The 21624-nt window shown below is 37.2% G+C and overlaps 1 protein-coding gene across 5 annotated transcripts in view; it reads left to right on the top strand.

The window, feature by feature from the left end:
* Positions 1-21624, top strand: part of Ttll5 (tubulin tyrosine ligase like 5) — a 252450-nt gene that overhangs the window by 78414 nt on the left and 152412 nt on the right. For 4 of the 5 annotated variants that reach the window (XM_010645542.3, XM_010645541.3, XM_010645544.3 and 1 more), the window contains exons 16-19: positions 4049-4162; positions 4401-4492; positions 15363-15425; positions 19497-19535. In XM_010645542.3, coding sequence (XP_010643844.1) covers positions 4049-4162; positions 4401-4492; positions 15363-15425; positions 19497-19535 — 308 coding nt within the window. The remainder of the gene's footprint in view (positions 1-4048; positions 4163-4400; positions 4493-15362; positions 15426-19496; positions 19536-21624) is intronic. The other variant, XM_010645549.3, reaches the window with a different exon arrangement.

Here is a 21624-nt window from a genome sequence, read left to right on the forward strand (position 1 = left end):
AAAAAAAAAAATCTGTCTGAAAAGAACAAAGTTTCTGTTTGAATGATCACCAGTTTGCCTCCTACTCTTCTTCAAGGAGTATTTGAGATGAACTGTCACTTCCTTCTTTGTAGATCTTTTTTTGTTTTTAAACATCTGTTTGAAGCAATAGGCTAAAAGCGATGTTATTTTTGGTAGCTGTTCTTATACTTAAGTGTGTCACTGCAACTATTAGTTATTTAGTGCTAGTATATTTGTTTTGACATTTGCACTCTGATGCAATTTCTGGTAAGTTTGGAAGCTTTAATTATAACTTTCTTAACTTCTACTCCTGATAGTGATTTATATGGGTTTACATGAATCTAGGAAATGAAAAAAAAAAAACAAACAGGATTCCTTACCTTGTATTTGGTAACCAGTTAATATGGTTCTATGATACACATTTTGATATTGAGATAGTAGAATTCAAAATCATATGTTGTATTATATATTTAGTAAGTAGGTAAATATATCAACTGCTACCCATTGTAAAACAAAACATTCTAAATATCTCATGAAGTAATCTATTTAAAGAGTATTTAAAAATGCTATTTGATAGCCTTCTGAGTTTGACATCAATGTTTCTGATACATAATTCTACTCTTAATTTCCTATTTATTTATTTATTGTTTTTGTTTTTTTTCCCCGAGAGTCTCACTGGGTAGTTCAGGCTGGCCTTGAATTCACTGTGTAACCCAGGCTGGCCTCATACTGGTGGTGATCCTCCTGCCTCAGCCTCCAGAGCGCTGGGATTATATCATATCAGTACATTTAAACATTCTCTTTAGTGAGCATTTTTGGTCCATTTCTAACAAGATTCACTGATGTGTGGTCTTTTTTTCTTTCTTTCTTTCATTTGGTAGCATTATCTTATTTTCCTTTTTAAGATTGATTTTACCTTTTATGTTTTGAGGTGGCAAAAGTGCAGGACTTATAAATTGAGCAATTTCTAGTTCCTTTGCTTTTTGGGGGAATTCTTAACTTTGTAAAAATCCAAACAAACAAAAGCAACCATCTGTCAATTTTTAGAAGCCAGGAATATTAAAGATTATTTTTAAAATTCCAAAACTGGAAGTGCCCATTAGAGATCATTCAGCAGTGACTTGACATGAGTTTTTATAAACAGTCACATATTAAAACTATTCTTATAGGTAATAACTGTGTCATGAAATATTTTAGTGACCTTGTAATGCAGATATTAGTTTATCACTTTTGAACAGCTTTCTTTCTATTCTAAAATGTATAATAAAAACTCTTTACTGTATCATTAAATGAATACTTATCCTGTCTTTCTCTTGACATGATTTGACATGACTTTAAAGTACCCTTAAATATTGTTAGGTCAGAAAACGGCTTGACTATAGATGTTTTGTTGCCAGTGATTTTATGTGGCTTTGTAATGTGATGAAGGAGGGAAAAAGGGCTGGGGATTTAGCTCAGTGGTTCTGCCACCTGCCTCGCAAGCGCAAAGACCAGAGTTCAATCCCCGGTACCAAAACAAACAACAAAAAAGTTGTATGAAGAAAGCAAAAGACCTCTACGCTGAAAACTATAGCACTCTGAAAAAAGAGATAGAAGAGGATGTAAGAAAATAGAAAGATATTCCCTGCTCCTGGGTGGGAAGAAGCAACATAGTGAAAATGGCCATACTTCCAAAACTGCTATACATATTCAATGCAATTCTGATTGAAATTCCAACAGTATATTTCACAGAACTAGAAAAAATAATCCAAAAATTCATTTGGAGCCAGAAGAGACCTAAAAGAGCAAAAGCCATTCTAGGCAACAGACACATGGCAGCGGGTATAACAATCCCCAACTTGAAACTATACTATGAAGCCACTGTGATAAAAACAGCATGGTACTGGCAAAGAAATGGACCTGAGGATCAGTGGAATAGATTGGAAGATACAGAAACAACTCCAGATGTACTCAGCTACCTCATCTTTGACAAAGGAGCCAACCATCCTCAGTGGAGGAAACATAGCCTCTTCAATAAATGGTGTTGGAAAAACTGGATTTCACCTTGCCAAAGATTAATATTTGATCCTTATTTTTCACCATGCACTAAACTAAAATCCAGTTTAAAGATCTAAATGTTTAAAGATCTAGTTTAAAGATCTAAATATTTAAAAATAGTCATTAAATTTGCTGGAAGATAGGCAGAACTCTTGAAGACATTGGCATAGGAAAAGACTTTATGAACAAATCCTCAGTAGCATGGGAACTAGCAGAAAGAATCAACAACTGGGATCTCATCCTATTTAAAAGCTTCTGCACTGCAAAAGAAACCATCAACACAACTAAAAGATAACCTACAATGTGGGAAAATTTTTACCAGCTGCTCCTCAGACAAAGGACTATTATCTAGAATATATAAAGAACTCAAAAAAATCAGCCCCTGCCAAATCAGGTCTTACCTGATTCAAAAATGAACATCTGAAATGAACAGACATCTCTCAGACAAAGAAGTAAAAGCAGCAAATAAATATATGAAAAAGTGTTCCACATCACTGATCATTCGAGAGATTCAGATGAAAACAACACTGAGATTCCACCTCACCCCACAAAGAATGGCTGCTGTCAAGAAATCAATCAATAACAAATGTTAGCGGGTTGTGGGGAGAAAGGAACCCTCCTCCATTGTTGGTGAGAGTGCAGACTGGTGCAACCACTATGGAAATCAATATGGAGATTCCTCAAAGAACTAGGATTAGAGTTCCATTTGACCCAGCCATCCCGTTCCTGGGTATCTTTCCAAAAGAATTAAAAGAATCATACCACAGTGATATATGCACACCTATGTTTATAGCAGCACAGTTTGTCATAGCTAAAACTTGGAAACAGCCCATTTGCCCATCCGTTGGAGACTGGATAAAGAGGATGTGGTTTTTCTATAAAATAGAATATTACTCAGCCATAAAGAATGAGAAACTAGAGTCATTCATAGGAAAATGGATGCATATTGAGGCCATACTCTTAAGTGAAATAAATAAGACACACATGTATAAATATCAAATAATTTCTCTGGTATGAAAAACTAAAAGTGTAAATAAGATCCAAATTGTATAACTGACTATGAAATAGGACGAAAAGAGCTAAAGGTATAAGCGAAATGGGAAGGGTAGGGGGAAGGAAATAAGAGAAAAGAAAAATATGAGAAAAGGAAAAAATGAAAAGAAAGTCTGTAAATAGGGGAGGGTGGAAGGGGTGAAGGGAGGCCAGGGATATTGGGAAAAAATGAGAACCATCTGATGCCTTGCTGCTTTGCTATTATTTCCTTATAACATCAAAATCACTTGAAACTTTTGTACTCACATGGCCCCCTGGTCGTGATTCAGTGGCTGCAGTCATTCAGGTCATTTATTGGGACCGTGACGAACATGACCCTGTGATCGCCCTGTTGGAGCACCAAGGGCTGCTGGCTTTATTTTAGGACTCCCGAAGCCCAGCAAGCACAGTGCTTCCTCCAGTGTGGCCCTGGTCACAGCTCTCTCTGTGTGACAGTAGATGCCTCTAAGCCAGTATTCCTCCCTGGAGTTCTAAAACTGCCCATAGTCCTGCTCTTTTCATCTTTAGCAGAGATTTTCCTTGTGTTTGTGTCTTAGCTCTCGCTTCTCCATACTCTCCTTCCCTAGTTACAGGCATAAATGCGCATTTACTTTTCTGTGAAGCTATTTGCAGATTTTTTCCCCATATCCTTGAAATGTTGGATGTGCTTTTAAACCAAGATTAAGAGTAAATGCTCACTTAGGAAAATAGCTGGACATCAATTTTTTATTTTTCTGCTTGTTTCTCTCTCATAGCGTTTTTCCTACTGTGTTGCTTTCTCTTTTTGCCTTTGAATTTGCTAGCTTTTGTCTACTTCCCAGGGTCTCAGGCTGAGATTAACTAGAGATTGGACTGTGTCCTTGAGATTGCACCCAGGGTGGCCCTTAGGAAAGATGACGACACTTAGGGGATGAACAGAGAGAAATAAGGAAAGATGATGATTTGGTTTTTTTATTTGCTTTCCTTTCCCCCTCCGTAGCGTTCCCGCCCGCTCTCTGCCAGTGATGCTGAAATGAAGAACCTTGTGGGCCCAGCCCGGGAGAAGATGTTAGGGAAGTTAGGTGGCTCCGTGCTTGGGCTGTCGATGGAAGAGGTAAAAATGACCCCGTTTCAGGCCTTTGCGGGCTAACACAGGCTTCGTGAAGGGAGTGACTGATGGGTAATGTTCATGGCAAACTTGCACCTTACGCTGGAGAGAAAAAGATCCAAGAGAGAAGTTTCTTCTCAAATCGTCGTAAATGGAATGAATTCTTCCCCTTCATGCTTTAGTGCAATAGCCACATGGGTTTCAGTTTTCGAAGCAGGTACTCACTTTCTCTTCCTCCGTGTAGATCAAAGTTTTACGGAGGGTGAAGGAAGAGAATGATCGGAGAGGTGGCTTTATCCGCATATTTCCGACATCGGAGACATGGGAAATTTATGGGTGAGGTGACCACCTTGTCTTTTAATCTGTATTTAAGGTCCGTGGAATTAAACCTCATTATGAAACACTACTGGCATTGCTTCCCCTGCAGGCCTTTCTGTTCCCAACCCAAGAACGAGCCTATTGGCAGTGTTACCTACAACCCCCCTTTTTAAAAATGAGTTTAATTTGGTTCATCTTCGTCACCCCAACCCCTTTTGATACCCTCCCTCCTTCTACTCACCCTCCAGTCCAGGGTTAGCATTGTTCTATTTTATGTGCTTACCATTTTCTTGATTTGAAAAGTTTTTAAAAATTATTTATGTCTATACCTAAACAATATATTGGTTATTATTAATCATCACTGTGATCTAGTTACATGTAGTGAAAGGCATCCATTTTAAGTTACACTTTGTCTTTGTTTTGGTTTTTGATTTTTGTGACAGGGTCTCCTGTGTCCCTCAGGCTGACCTGGAACTCACTATGTAGCCCAGGCTGACCTGGAACTCCTGCCTCAGCCTCCGGAGTGCTGGGACTCCAGGCGTGAGCCACCACACCCAGCTTAAGTGTATATTTTGATGATGATTTTGACAGATATAAGCACCAATTTAACTACTCTCTCTACCACAATCAAATTAGAGTGGTTTTTGCCTTGTTTTGTTTTTATAGTGTATTTTGTCTATAAATCCCTTTGTGCACCTTTATGGTCAGTCCCCACCATCACCCCAGGCCTCGCTGAGCGGTTCTCTGTCACTGTCATTTTTTCTAGAATTTCATGTAAATGGAATTTGCATATAGTGTGTACTCTTTGAAGTATAGAGTTTTTTATTTGTTTGTGTGTTTATTTTTAAATCTTGGTGGTTCTGGGATCAAACGTAGGGCCTTGAGCATGTTAGGCAAGCTCTCTACTACTGAACTGTACCCTCAGCCCTGTGTCTGGATTCTTTTGTCTCTTTTGTTTTTTAAAGAAAGGGACTTTGTTCAAGCTTGGCTGGCATTGTGTTTTTGATTTGTTAGTGATGTTGCATGGAGCAGTTACCCGTTCCTTTATTTGTTTATCCATGTGCCTATGTGGGCTGCTTGGGTGGTGCCCAGTGTTCAGCTATTGTGAAGAAAGCTGTGAACACATTCATTTGTGTGCTGTATGACTTCATTTCTTTTTTTGTTTGTTTTGTTTTGTTGTTTGTTTTGTTTTTTTGAGACAGGGTCTCACTGTGTAGTTGAGACTGAGCTGGAACTCACTGTGTAGCCCAGGCTGGTCTCAAACTCACGGCAATCCTCCTACCTCAGCCTCCCAAGTGCTGGAATTACAGCCGTGCGCCGCCACACCTGGCTATGACTTCATTTCTCTTGGGTGAATATCTAAGAATGGAGTAGTGATAAGTGATAGTATTATTTTACATTTTTATCAGTGTAGGAAACATTCAGATAGTCCCCATCCTTGCCAACACTTAGTATTACCATGCTTTGCACACTTAGTGAGCTTAGTTTTTCTCTGTGGTTTTAACTTGCTTTTCTCTGAGGAATAATGATACTGAGCATCTATTCGTATACTGTTGGCATTTTTTTCATTTTATTATTGTGGTTAAAGGACTTGGATGCTTTTGATAGAGTCCTTTACTCAGATAAAAATGGAAATATTTCTCCAAGTCTGTGGCTAGCTTTTCCTTTTTTTTTTTTTTTTTTTTTTTTGTACCAGGGATCGAACTCAGGTTCTTGTGCCTGTGAGGCGGTGGAACCATTCAGCTAAATCCCTGGCCCTGCCTTTTCATTTTTCTAGCAGTAGCTTTTATTAAAGTTTAGGGATTTTGTATTTTGTAAGAAATCATTGCCATCTTCAACTTTGTAATGCTTTTACCCTGTTTCCTTCTAGAAGTTTTTTAGTTATAGCTTTTATAGTAGGTCTATAATTATTTTGAACTAAATGTTTAGTACGTGAATTTCCAAGTTCCTCTTCAGTGACCTACCAGTTTTGATCATTGTATTTTTGTTATTGTTCCACATGAAATACTCTCTAATTTCCTTGCTGATTTTCTTTGTGGCCCATGGGTTATTTAGAAGGACGTTGTTTAGTTTTCATCTTGTTGTTATTGATTTCCACTTTATTTCTGTTGAGGTCAGAGAACATACTTGGTATAAATTTTATATTTTTAAATGTATTGAGATTTGTTGTATGGCTCTTGGTAAATGTAACATATCTGTTGAAGAGAATATGTATATTTTGTTATTGGATGGAGTGTTCCACAGATCTCCACGGTCACAGAGACTGACAGAATGTTGTTCAGATTTTATCTTTACTAATTTTTTTAATTGTTGAGAGACTAATATTGAAATCTTTAATTATAATTGGTGAGCCTCCCAATTTCTGTCTTTGGTTTTATCTGTTTGGCTTTTTTATGTATTTTGAAACTCTGTATTAGGTACATGTGCATTAGACTTGTTATACCTTCTTTCTTTCTTTTTTTTTTTTTTTTTTTTTTTTTTTTTTAATCTTGCTATTAGGTTCATTCTGGCCTTGAACTCACTGTGTAGCCCAGGCTGGCCCAGCGATCCTCCTGCCTCAGCCTCCCAAGTGCTGGGATTACAGGCCTGCACCACCACACCCGGCTTTGTTATACCTTCTTGATAAATTAATTTTCTTATTGTTAAGAAATGTTTATCCCTGATAACATTCTTTGTTCAGAGGTCTACTTAACTGCTGTTAATATACATTACTTCAACCTTTTTACGGCCACCTGCCTCACAAGCACAAGGTCCCAGGTTCAATCCCCAGTACAAAAAAAAGAAGAAGAAGAAGGGGGGGAAGGGGGGAGGAGGACAAAAAAATCAAAACCCAATAAATAGGGTTGTTTTCCTACTATTGAATTATTTGTAATATAAAGTTTTTGAGATCCCTATGTATTTCAGGTATTAACGCTTTATCCAATATATAGTGTGAAAATTTTCTCTCCAATTGTGTAGGTTGTCTCTTTGTTGTTTCCTTTGCTGTAATTGTAATTATTGTGTAATTGTAATTATTGTAATTCTGTTTGTTTATTGTTGCCTATGATTTTGAAGTCATACCCAAAAGAAACCATTGCCCAGAAAATGTCATGAAACTTTTTCCTCTGTTTTTCTCTAATAATGTCACAGTTTGAAGCCCTACATTTAAGTCTTTAATCCATTTTGAGTTTTTATTTGTTTGTTTTGTTTGTTTCTTGAGGCAAAGTCTCAGTTGTGATCCCCCTGCCTCAGTCTTCCAAGATCTGGGATTACAAGTGTATGTGTGCCTGGCTCTTGAATTGATTTTTTTTTTTTTTTTCCGTAGGTGAGAGATAAAGGTCTAATTTCATTCTTTTGCATGTTGATGTCAGTTTATATAATACCAGTTATCAAAGTGACTGTCCATTCCCCATTGTGTGTTTTGAGCATGTTAGTTGAAACTCAGTTGGCTGTAAACGTGTGGATTTATTTCTGGGCTTCTTTTGTCCCTTTGTCTTGTTTTAGTGTGCCAGTAACATTCTCTTTTGGTTGCTATAATTGTGTGGCATATTTTGAAGCTAAATAGTGCAATGCCTCAGTTTATTGCATTTGGTCAAAACGGCTTTGGCAATTCAGAGTTTTTTATAAATCCATACAGATTTTATACCATAATTCCTATTTCTTAAAAAGTCATTGATATTTTTATATAAATTATATAGAATTATGGATTGCTTTGAGTAATATGGACATTTTAATAATATTCTTTATCTTTCCGTTTATTCATTATTATTCCATTTACTCATTATCTTTCCATTTATTTATGTTTTCTGTTTTTTTTTCATCAGTATTGCGTAGTTTTTCAATGTACAGATCTTTTATCTCTCTTGTTAAGTATATTCCTGAGAGGTTTTTGGTAGCTATAGTAAATAGGATTATTTTCTTGATTTTTTTTCAGATAATTCATTGTAGTGTATCGAAATGCTCCTGATTTTTATATGTTGATTTGTTATCCTGCACCTTTACCAAATTTGTTTATTAAATCCAACAGTTTTTAGTATAATCTTCAGAAATTTCTATGTTGAAGATCATATCATCTGCATAACTTCTTCCTGTACAGTTTTGATGCCTTTCATTTATCTTGCCCAATTACTCTGGCTGGGCGGGACTTTGTATACTTCGTTCACTAGAAATGGCAAAAGGGGCATCCCTGTGTTGAAGGAAGAGCTTTCAACATCCAATGTGACGTTAGATGTTTAGATTTTCTCTTTTCCATAATACAATCTTGGTAAGTTGTATGTGGCTAGGAATTTACTCTTTTCTTCTAGATTACCCATACTGTTGCCTTATAATTGTTCCTACTAGTCTCTTACATGAGCCTTTACATTTCTGTGTTAGTGGTAATGTCTCTAATTTTGTGTATTAGCGTTCTCTCTTTTTTTCATTTCTCTAAAAGTTTGTTGACTTTTTTTTTTCAAAAAATGAACTCTAGACATTTCATTTATTTCTGCTCAATCTTTTGTTTTGTTTTTTGATACTGGCACTCAAATTCAGAGCCTTGCAATTGCTAGGCAGGTATCACGGAGCTATGTCCCCAGCCCTACTTTAGAAAGCTTTTTTTTGCAGGGGGGCGGGGGTACCGGGAATCCAACTCAGGTCCTTGTGCTTGCAAGGCAGGCACCAAACTGCTGCCAGCTAAAGCCGAAACCCCTGCCAGCCCTGCTTTAATCTTTATTATTTTCTTTATTCTACTAGTTTTGAATCAACTTTATTCTTGTTTTTGTAGTTCCTAGGGTGTAACACAAAGTTTTTTGAGATCTTCTTTTTTGGTTGTAGGTATTTGCACAGTATATCTTTTCTCCTTATTTACCTTTACCTATCTGTATCATTATAGTTTTGACAGTTTTCTCATAGTGTGTGGTCTAGACTTTTAATGGGAATATTTATTGCATTTACATTTAATGTAATTCTTCTTATGGTGAGGTTTCTATGCCATATTACTATTTGTTTTGTACTTGTTGTAATTTTGTTCCTTTTAAGAATTTGATTCTACTTTCTTTGGAGTAATTTCTCCTGCCTCTTTTTTACTTTTTTAATGATACTGCTTTAGGGTGACAGTATACATTTTTTACTTATTATAATGTCATTTTCTTTCTTTTTTTTCAAGACAAGGTCTCTCTATGTAGTTCAGCCTGGCTGTGAACTCACTATGTAGCCCAGGCTGGCCTCAAACTTGTGGTGATCTTCCTGCCTCAGCCTCCCAAGTGTTGGGGCTACAGGAATGCATCACCACGCCTGGCTCTCCATAATGTCATTTTCAAATAAGTATATGCTGTTTCATTTTCTCTTTCTGTCCTTTGCGTTACTATTATTATATTACGGCTATGTAAGCCCCATAGTACATTGTCAGTTTTTCCTTCAAATAGTTATCATTTAAGTGTAATCAGAAGTCTTTTATATTTATATAAGCATTGCCATTTTCAATTCTTGGTTCCTTTTGTTTGTTTGTTTAAAGAGAAAAGTCCAGTATACCAAATAGGCTGTAAGCACTGCCATCACAAATGTACAGAAATATGTAGACCAACATAAAACAGTAATGTAAATAAAAGGCAGCCTCTCTCTCTGTCATCACAGCTTACTCCTAGGAACAGTCTTTGCTTCAGTTAATTATACATTTCATTGAAATAAAAGGTAATGGGGTAAGTGGAAGTCAGCTTGTGAATTTTTCTTAAAATAAAACTCTATCTTAATCCATGCTAGTTAAACACTACAACTAAAATTTCCAAATAAGCCCAAAAGGAGACGAAGTAGTTAGTTACCTTTTTTTCTGGAACAGTCCAGAGGAAAATAATTACCACAAACACAGTGGGCCAACTGTTAGATTGACCAATCTCAAGCACAGTGTACTGACTTTCAGTCTCCAGTTGTGCTAACGGCTCATCACTAGTCAGTATGGCACATTTCCGTCCACGATGTGGTTTAATGCCAAGACAGATTACAATTTGTTACAGGAGCAGAGTACTGTTTCTTTTTAAAAATTATATATATTGCAAAGCCAGGTATACTTTCACATGCAAAGGCAGTTTTTCCCAGGAAACATTTACAGGAAGTAGTCTGGGGTGCGTTGAGTAACATGAGACTCTCCACGACAAGGTACTGGGTCAGTCCGAAAAAACAAGTACTTTAAGATGTTATGCAGTTCCATGACAGCAGCCTCATTCCACAACGAAAACAGTAATTTGGTGCACTGAATATGGTAACCACATTCCAATCGTGACACCAGTTGTATCCCTTTATTACAAGTGAGTGGGCATGAGAATCCAATGTGAGACTGTTGGTGTGGTTAAATGTTTCAGAAATATCTTGTCCAAATGTGTAGTGAGCACCACACGGTGAAATACCCCATCCACCGTGATCGTCTGAATCTGACCGTAGAGATCGCACACTGGGCTCTCCTGTGGAACTTCTTGCAGACAATCCATGGTGTCCCAGCCCCACAGCCCCCTCCCTGCCTGCCCTGACTCCGCCTCAGCTCACAGCCAAAGTTCAATTCTTTATTCTTTTGTGTCAGTGCAGGTTTTCTTCTGACATCATTCTCTTCCATCTGAAAACCTTTTAGGATTTTTTTTTTAGGCAACTCTAATAACAAATTGTCTCAACTGCTCTTTATGTTTGAAAAAAAGCCTTTTTGTTTTTTTGAGACCAGGTCTCACTGTGTAGTTCAGGCTGGCCTTGAATTCACTATGTAGCCCAGGCTGGCCTCAAACTCATGGCAATCCTCTTGCCTCAGCCTCCAAAGTGCTGGAATTACAGGTGTGTGCTACCACGTCCAGCAAGACTTTTATTTTCATGTTTGAAAATTTATGACTAGTTATAACTTCTAGGTTGGTACTTTTTTCCAAATTCTTTAAAAATGTCTTTGAGGGCCAGGGATTTAGCTCAGTGGCATTACACCTTCCTTGCAAGCACAAGGTCCTAAGTTCGATCCCCAGTACCTCCCCGCAAAAAAATGTCTTTCAATCATCTTCTAGCTTGCATCTTTCTTAGAAGAATCTATAGCAGTTTGTCATAACTATTCTTTTGTGCGCAATATCTTTTTTCCCCTCTGATTTTCTCTTTATGACTGATTTTTAACAGTTTGATCACAATGTGCCTTGGTCATTTTCATATTTCTTCTATTTGGAATTGATTAACTTCTTAGACTGTGGATTTATGTACAGTTTTCATCAAATTTGGAAATTTTTTGGCCAATATTTCTTCAAAATTTTTCCCCACTTCTTTCCTTTCTTCTCTGGGACTCTGGTTCCACATTAAGTTGGTTTATGTTTTACCACAAATCTAGCTGTTTTCATATTTCCTCAAACATTTTCCCCCTCTCATTCATTTTGAGTGATTTTCTACTTTTGTGGTTTTGTTGTTGTTGTTGTTGTTTTGGGGTTGTTTTGTTTTGTTTTGTTGGTACCAGGGATCAAACTTGGGTTGTCGTACTTGGAAAGCAGGTGGCGGAACCACTGAGCTAAATCCCCGGCCCTGCTTTTGTGTCTCTTAAGGCCATTCATCATTTTGTCTGCGGTGCCTATTCTGTTAATCACTGTGAAACTTTCATTTGAGATACTCTGTTTCTCATTGGTAGAATTCCCATCTATTTGTTTTTGTCTTTGTTCATTTTTTATTATTGTCATTTCTTTTAGATCTTGGACATGTGTTATAATTATAGTAACTTTTGTTTACAGGTCACATTTTTCCTACTTCTTTATATGTACAGTAATTTTTTTTATTAACTACTAGACATTGTAAAGGTCACATCTTGAGAATTTGGATTTTATTGCCTTTTTAAAATGATGTTTTAAAGCATTATTATGGTTTATTTAAAGTTATTTGAAGGTTTAAGATAGTTCCACCACTAAAGATTCTTTGGGGATGTCTGTTAAGTGACCCCATGTTCAAGACGATTTCTCTATTCTAGCTGGTGAGTCTCAGTTTGCTGCCCTGTATGAGCTTCAGAAATTATTTTGCCTACACTTTGTTCTTAATTGTTGTTTGTTCTAACAGTGGCTCTTTGCTTAGCCTCACAGACTTTTACTCAGTTTCTGAGCAGATTGGTATTTACCCAAAGACTCCAGGGCCCTTGTGATTTTTTTTAAATTAAATTGAATTTATAGGTACATTCTAGGTAGACAGTACAGTTGCATTCATTACTGGGATCTTGTACCTTTACATGCCAGGTCTTGGTTCTCATTTTTTCCCCTTGTCCTCACCCTCCCTTCACCCTCCCCTTCTCTCCCCCCACTTCAAACACTTTAATTCCATTTTTACATTTTCTCATATTTTTTTCCTTTTCCCTTGTTCCCCCTTGCCTTTCCTTCTCCCTGTCCCTACACCTTTGGTCCTTTTCTTTCTATTTCACATTGGTAATTGTCCCGTTAGGATCTTGAGTCCTATTTTAGTTTTTCACACCAGAGAAACTATTTGGTATTTGCATATGTGTGACTTATTTATTTCACTTAGGAGTATATCCTCAAAATGTACCCATTTGCCTGTGAATGACTCTACTTTCTCATTCTTTATGGCTGAGTAGTATTCCATTTTATAGAAAAACCACATCTTCTTTATCCATTTTCCAATTGATGGGCAGATGGGCTGTTTCCAAGTTTTAGCTATTACAAACTGTGCCGCTATAAACATGGGTGCTCATATATCACTGTGGTATGATTCTTTTGGAAAGATACCCAACAGAGGGATGGCTGGGTCAAATGGAACCTCTAGTCCCAGCTCTTTGAGGTATCTCCATATTGATTTCCATAGTGGTTGCACCAGTCTGCACTCCCACCAACAACGGAGAAGGGTTCCTTTCTCCCCACAACCCCGCCAGCATTTTTATTGGTTGATTTCTTGATAGCAGCCATTCTGCACTGCAAAAGAAACCATCAGCAGAACTAAGAGACAACCTACAATGTGAGAAAAAAATTTTACCAGCTGCTCCTCAGACAAAGGACTATTATCTAGAATATATAAAGAACTCTAAACAATCAGCCCCCCCAATATAAAGACCTGATTGAAAAATGGGCATCTGAAATGAACAGATATTTCTCAGACAAAGAAATAAAAGCAGCAAGTAAATACATGAAAAAATGTTCCACATCACTGGTCATTTGAGAGATACAGATGAAAACAACACTGAGATTCCACCTCACCCCACAAAGAATGGCTGCTATCAAGAAATCAAGCAGTAACAAATGTTGGCGCGGTTGTGAGGAGAAAGGAACCCTTCTCCGTTGTTGGTGGGAGTGCAGACTGGTGCAACCACTATGGAAATCAATGTGGAGATACCTCAAAGAGCTGGGACTAGAGGTTCCATTTGTGATGGTTTTTTAACTGCCTCTTGGGTTCAGCTTCCTCCCCTTCCATGCACTGCTCTGGAAATTCTAGCTGATTCTTAGAACTTTGATTTCTTTCTTTGTTTTGTTTGTATTTGTTTTTCGAGACACGGTCTCAATATGTAGTCCAGGCTGGCCTTGAACTCAGTATGCAGCCCAAGCTGGCCTTGAATTCACGTGTTCTACCGCCTCAGCCTCCCGAGTATAGGGATTAGAGGCATGCACCCAGCAGAATTTTGATTTCTCTCTTCTCGTCTCATCTCCTCTCATACACTGTTGTGCTCTACTTGAATTCCTCCTTTCCTGAACAGTCTAGAAATTGCAGAAAGGCAGAGCCAACAGTAGGGCTTACTTCGCTTATTTCTGCCCATCAGGGATCACAGTCCATGCTGCCACTTGTTTCGTGTCTGAAAACAATTGTTTCGTAAGTCTTGCACACCTTCCTAGCTATTTGTGCCAAAAGGGTAGGTCCTGTAACAGTTAAACTGTCATATGTAGAAGCAGAATGCTCTTCAGTTTTAATTGTGTTTGAACTTTTTCTGAGTAAATGGCACACTCTGTTTCCTTTCCTTTTTTCATTAAGATTCATGTTGTGCGTACACCTACAACTCATTCCTTCTCAACACTTTACTGTAATTTTTCTCTGTGTTTGTACTGCTGTTAATTTTTCCACCCTCCCATTGATGGGCATCTGACTTCTTTCTGGTCTTTTGCTCTTAAGCACAGCTGTGCCGTACGTATTTTGCTCAGTGCCTCCCAATGTACATCTAGGGGTGAACTGCACCATGCAGCTTCCTTAGAAGAGAAAGTCTGCTCTTTGAGGCAGCGCGTGGCAGCACTCTGAGGAACCCGGTGGAAAAGGGTAGTTCAGATGAGGGGCCCTCTCTGCACACGTGGAGTGCCCTTGCAGAAGGCTGTGTTCAGTGTGGGCTCAAGCTACTGCCAGCGTGGGCAAGAGGTGTGGTGTGAGGGAACTCTGCGGAGACTTCCTGGCTACTGCAGGACCGGTGTTGGACAACCATGTGGAAAAAGTGTGCATGAACTGTTGGTACAGATGATCCAACTTCTGAAAGTGTGTGGTTCCTTCCTGCAGTGGATGCCAGGGAGCCTCTGAAAGTCCTCAGGTTGTGGCGTAACATGACTGCAGCCGTCTTCTCTCTACATTTTCATGCCCTTTATGCAACTATGCCAAGCTTTTCATGACCTCTTTTGTGTATATAATTTTTTGTTGGGTTTCATTTTATTTTTCAGTTTTATTTTCTGAATTCATTCCTTTTCCTTCTACTAACCCAAATGCTGCTCCCCTTTTTCTTCTTTTTATGTTCTAAATTAAATCCTTTGTCCTTATCCTTTCACATTTTAAAATTTTGATTTGTACAACCATCTCCTCATTTGCCACTTTAGAAATAGTATGTCTCTAAAAAAAGAAGTAGTATATTTCTTCAGGAATGGCATATAAGTCACCTGTCAACTTTGTGCTTGGTCCTTGGTTTTATTTTTGTATTTTCCTCCTGAACTAAGCTTTGGAGTAACAAGTTTCCTTCTTTGTCCTTTAGGTCCTACCTTGAGCACAAGACCTCCATGAACTATATGCTGGCAACACGCCTCTTCCAGGACAGGTGGGGATTTGCAGAATTTTTAAATTTAAGATTTGCTCATAAGACTAAGAGAAAGTATAAAAGTCTTCATATAAAATATGTGATAGAAAGGGCCATGCAAAAGACACGGTATAATACCTTATTTTCCAGAATTTATCAATAACTCAGTAGTTTTTTTGTTTGTTTTTTTTGTTTGTTTGTTTTTGTAGCGGGGATCGAACTCTGGACCTTGTGCTTGTGAGTCAGGTGATGGAACCACTGAGCTAAACCCCCAACTACTCAGTACTCAGTAGTTTCTAATATTTTCTTTTCTTTTTTCCAGTACTGAGGATTGAACTCTTGTATCATTTTCAAAAGCTAAAAATTGAACCTTATAAAGATCTTTGAGCCATTTTAACACATGCCCTGAACTTTTATTTTTCCAAGAAACTTCATACTTGGTGCTTTTCTTACCTTAGACTCAATTTTACCAGACAGCAATGATCTGTTTTTCTAAATAGAAAAAGATTAGAATTATCAGATCAGAAAAAGAGAAGGGGAGGTAATTAAAAAAATAAATGCAAGATTTGTAAGAAATGACAACTGATAATCTCAATACTAAGGGAAACAGGGAAAAGAAGGAAAACAGACCCTGGAATTCTAATGCGCACAGCCAGGGATGACTTTGTCCCACATATTTTTGGCCCCTCTGATGCATGACTGCCGTGAAGTACAGTTCAGTAATTAATTAGAAAAAGTAGGTACTGTAGTTAGTGAAATTTATATACTTTGGAGAACATATTTTAGTTTTTTTGAAGGGTCCTTACAATAGATACTCAGATTTCAACCATTTCTTGGAGTTTCATGATCTAGTATCAGGAAATACAGGGCATTAATACTTTCTGTATATTTTTTGGTAAATACCATTGATTAATTACATGTGTAGCTTTTGATGAAAGGGATTCTTAAACGTACTTGGAAGACATAGACTTTTAGATCTTTATATTTAATTTTGAATTCTTAGGTCCTGTCCCTCCCTTCCGCCCCCAAAAAACTTTGACAAGGTTTCTTTATCTTTTGAATTCAGATACTCACCATGACGTGTTCTGGTTTGTCATTTTTTAATATTTTAGTTTTGAAGTAGAGAGTCCTTTCAGTCTAAAGATTTAAGTCTTTCTACTTGGGAAACATTTCCCTTATTCTCTCCTTCCTCTTTGGTGGAATTTTGTTAGCTGTATTTTGTCTGTATCTGCCTTATTGGTTTTACTTTTTTCATACTCCATCTCATCTCACCTTCATGTTCTGAGAGACTTTGTCTTTCTCCTTCTTCCGTAAGGAGGATTGAACCCAGGGCCTCACATGTGCTAGGGGACTGCTCTACCATTGAGCTACATCCCAGGCCGTTCTTGGAGATTTCTCAAACTTTCGTCTTCTGCACCTTTAAATTGGTCCTACCATGATGAAAGTTCAGTTTTTTTTAATGTTAGTATTATTTTAATATTCAAGAATTATTTTTACTTCTTGATTAGTTTTCATATTTCCTGGTATGTCTTAGATTGTTTAAACTTCCTTTCGGTCCTTTACGTTATATTACTTCTTTGTGTTTGTTCTGTTTGTTCATCTTGTTCTTTCTAGTTTTTACTGCCACAAGTCTACAAATATTTGGTGATTTTCTATTGTCTAGTCATTTTTAAAGGTAATGGACTTTTTGCTTAGCGTAGATCATTGGCATGGGTTAACTCGGAACGTGTAGGTCTGTTTCCGAACTGACTCTGTGCTTGAGGCTGGATCTTTCCATACAAGGGCTTCCTATAAGGGGGAAGGGAGGGCATGTAAGTACGCTGGAAACCACCATGCTAGCAAAATTAGGAAGCATTCCCTTAGGAGCAGTACAACAATAAAAAATTTGAGGTACAATAATACATTTTTCTATTAACATATTAAATAGCAAGTCCTAACAGCAGGTCTGATACCACAGTTTCAAGAATAAGTACTGACATTTTGAAATACTTGGGACAATTCTAAGTAATATGAAAAATAGAGAGAGAGAGATGTTTCTGTTGATAATGAAGCTATACTGATCTCCTGCTCTGGATGGTTTCCTACGTGTATATAGGAGGAAGTGCTAAATTCCAGTTAGAGGATAGAATTGTTTTTCCCATCCAAGTTGGTGTACTCCCTGCATTTTTTCTTCAGGACCCAGTTAATAACTCCTGATTATAAAGTATTATAAAAAATTTTGATTAAGAAAATGTAAATTCCCTTGTTTAGCAAAGAAATGCCCTCATGACCTACTCTTGCCTACCATTTTAGCCTCATATCTGCTTTTCCATACCAACCCATAATCAGGCCATATTTTCTTTTCTATCTCCTAATTCTTAGAAACTCCCTGCCCTTCTTTTACGGTGACTTTCAGTCCATCCCTAATTTCTAGCTGTGTTCTCCTCTTACCTAGTCTATGAGGGAATATGCCCAATCCCTCTTTTATCCTTCAGTCTGATTTAGATTCCTAGATTGTATTATAATTTCTGTTCACTGACTATAGGTTTGTTATGTTCATCTTCATTATTATCCAGAGCCTACCACATGGTAGGCACTCACACAGAAATATGCATTGAAAACAGGAAATTGTTTTTGTTCCAAGACCTTCCCTCTTCCACTAAATCTCTTTTCTTTAACCTGAATTGATGTTTTCTCTTGCAAATCAAATTGTGTTAGGTTGATTTTTCTACCGTGTCTCTCCTATCCTCCACTCCTGCCTTGCCTCCCCATCCTCACTGCCACACAGCATCTGCCATGGCATTTTGCTGGATGGCAGTATTTTTAACCCTCACTGCACATTACTAACTCCTGGAGATCTTGTAAATCACATTTATGCCCTGCCCTCATCCCTGGAGGGGAGTGAAGTACAGCGATCCTTATGAAAAGCTGCCCGATGATTGTAAGGTGGAGATGCGGTTACACGTTACTGGAGAAAACCATTATCTCGATGAAAAAAATTAAAGTCATCTTGAGACTTTGTGATGGTACTGTGACAATATCAAGACATTAGCAGGGATATGGGAAAGGAAAGACAAAACATCTTGGTAAAGACTTTCACTTATTTTCTAAAAGTACAATCTACACTGCATTTGTCTCTCCAAAAATGATCAGAAGTTATGTGCTGTGTATTCACATGACATTTTTGAAATGACAGTATTTTAGAATGTACAGATTGTTGGGTGATAGGGATTAGGTGAGAGGTGTGTGGTTCTGAAAGTCCTTATGGGGTGCCCTAACTGTTCAGTATCTTGGCTGTGGTGATAGACACATGAACCTACAAAGATAATAAAATAGGGCTGAGCTAAACATACACATACACTTAAAACTGGGGACCCCTCCCCAAGTATTAAGTAAAAGGAAATTGAGAAGATGATGTTTAAAAAACAAAACCAAAAGTCCATTTAAACATAAACATGCATGGTGCTCGATTCTTATGGTTGGAGCCCAACCCTGGTTTAGAGACGATGGAGACCATCCTTTTCTTTACAGAGGGTTCTTTTTTTCTTTTCTGTTCTTTTTTTTTTTTTTTTTTTTTTCTGTTTTTTTTTTTTTTTTTTTTTTCAGTTGTGGAAAATCTGTTTCTGGTGAATATCATTTTGGAACCCATGAGAATTGAGCTTCGTTTCCTTTCCTAAAATAGTTCAATGAAAGGAGAAGAGCTCTGCTGTCTGAGGCCTAAGCCCTGGGCTCAAATGTAAATCCTTTAAGCCCTGACCATGGGTAGGTTACAGCATTACTTTATCCTTCTCCTTTATATAAATTGGGCTAATTAACAACCTCTTCGCATGATTGCTGTGAGCATTATGATTCGCTTTGGAAGTAGATAGACATATGCAAGTCATCGTTACTGGTTTTTTTCCTAGAATTTCTTGCTTTTTCCTTTTTGTTTTTTGTTGATCCCTCAGCTCACTGTGGTCTAGCCTTCTCTGAGGATGTTCTCACTTGCCCTCTCTGACCTTAGTTCATGTTGACTTTCTATAATTAGAATTTTAGGAGTACTTACGTGTGTGAACACCGGAGTAAATATCTGAATACCGTTCTCTAACCTAGTTGTCCTTTCTGCTTCTTTAGGGGAAACACAAGAAGAAGCTTATTGACAGGAAGAACACGGTAACTGATTCCTAAAAGTTGAGAAATTCTTCCCATGTGCATAATGTATGACTGTGCACAGACTAAGCATAGTACTTTACATAACCATGTTCAGTTTGGCTCTGAATGAATGCTAACATAAATATGTTTTCTATTGAAAAAGTATCCTGTGACACTTTTTGCAAACTATGAAATTTCCTCTTATAACAACATGACTCTTTTTAACTGATAATAATACTGTTTTCATTTGACTGTGTGAGAGAGACTAGAGGATTAGTGAGATTTCAAGAGTACTGCCCCATTAGACTCAAATAAGTTTATGATTTGGCCTTGACATACCTGAGGTGTGTAGCTGTGTGCCTTATGGGATGAGCTGCAACTGCTTGTATTTGCACACAACTGGAAGTGTGCAAAACACCTGTGGCTCTTTGAGCAGGATAGAGAAAGGTCTTAGAGGAAAGGCTGAGATGGCTTTGTCTCACAGAAGACTACAGCTACCACAAAAACTCTTAAAACCTAAACATAGCTTCTGATTATAGAGAGTTTGAGACATTACAGGTATCCCCTTTGTGCTATATATATATTTTTTAAAATAATATGACAACAGTAAGAAACTTCTTATCTCTAGTTTTTTGCTTTACATTTAAAGTCAGTTAAAATAAACTTTGTTTCTTATCTAAGCCCTTTGAAATACAAGTCTTAATTCTTCTAAAGAAGGCATATGATTGCCTTTTAAATAAGGCAAAACTGAAATCAAGTTTCTAGCTTGTTGCTAAGTGAAAGTTACACTTTGTTTATAACTTTTCTCTAGTTTTTAGAATATCTGTAGTGTTGATATTGCTATCAACTTGGGAATTGAGGAAAAGAAAAAAATCATAAACAGTGAGAATACTTAAAAATCAGTAGGTTCTGTGCTTTCTTCATTTTTTTAGGACTCATTTGTATTACCACCAGTGGGGGCTTTTTGGTGGTGTTGAGGTATAAACAAATGAAAGCTGGCACATGATACCATATACCAGAGTATGAAACAAATTTAACTACACTTAAAAGGATTGAAATAATACAAAGCATGTTCTTTGACCGCGGTGGAATTGGACATCGATAGCAATAGATACAATGAAATAGAACAGTATTTATAATCCCCAAACATTTAGGAATGAAACAACTCATTTCTAAATAATTTATGAACCAAGGAAGAAAGGACAAGGGAAATGAGAAACTGTTTTGAACTTGATAATAAAAATAAAACATCAAAATGTGTGATTCATTAAGATCTTTGAGAGAAATTTATAGCTTTTGATCTTATATTTAAAAAGTAAGGACTAAAATCATTGATTTAATGTCTATATTAAGAAACTGGAAAAAAAAAAACAGCATACACCAAAGTAAGTAGCAGAGAGGAAACAATAAAGGGCACAGATCAGGGCTGGGAATTTGGTTCAGTGGTTCTGCTGTCTGCCTTGCAAGCACAGGGACCCAAGTTCGATCCCCAGTACCAAAAAAAAAAAAAAAAAGATCAATTAAATGAAAGACAAATCTTAAAAAAAACTAATGCAGTCCAACATTTATTCATTGATAAGCTATCAAAAGTGATAAATAATCCCAAGTAAACTTGTTGAGGAAAAAGAGGAGAACACTAAGTACTTTGTCAAGTTCAAATAAAGAAGAGAAGATACTATTACAGATCCAACAGATAAAAAATGCATAGCAAGAGGGGCCCTTTCTGTTAGTCTGATGCTTAGGTGAAATAACTCAATTCCTTGTGTGTATGAGAGAGAACACTCAAAATGACAAAAGCCAAAGTACAAATTTTGAAGAGTACTCTGTCTATTGAGAAAATTGAATTTGTATTCAAGATCCTTTCTACAAAGAAAACTCCAGACTCATGGGTTTTACAGTGAATTCTAGCAAGCATGTGAGGAAAAACAACACTAGTCTTACACAATCTCTTTTAAAAATACAGGGATGGACACTTTCCAGCTCTTTCTTGTGATACTAGCATGACTATGATTTAAAAACCTGACAAGGATGTTTTACAAAAGGAAGAAAATTAAAAGCTCAAATCTTTCACGAGGATAGACACACAATTTTTATTAACACTATTAATAGA

This window comes from Fukomys damarensis, unplaced genomic scaffold, assembly GCF_012274545.1.
Source record: "Fukomys damarensis isolate Sample0158 unplaced genomic scaffold, DMR_v1.0_HiC HiC_scaffold_21, whole genome shotgun sequence".
NCBI classification, from domain to species: Eukaryota; Metazoa; Chordata; class Mammalia; order Rodentia; family Bathyergidae; genus Fukomys; species Fukomys damarensis.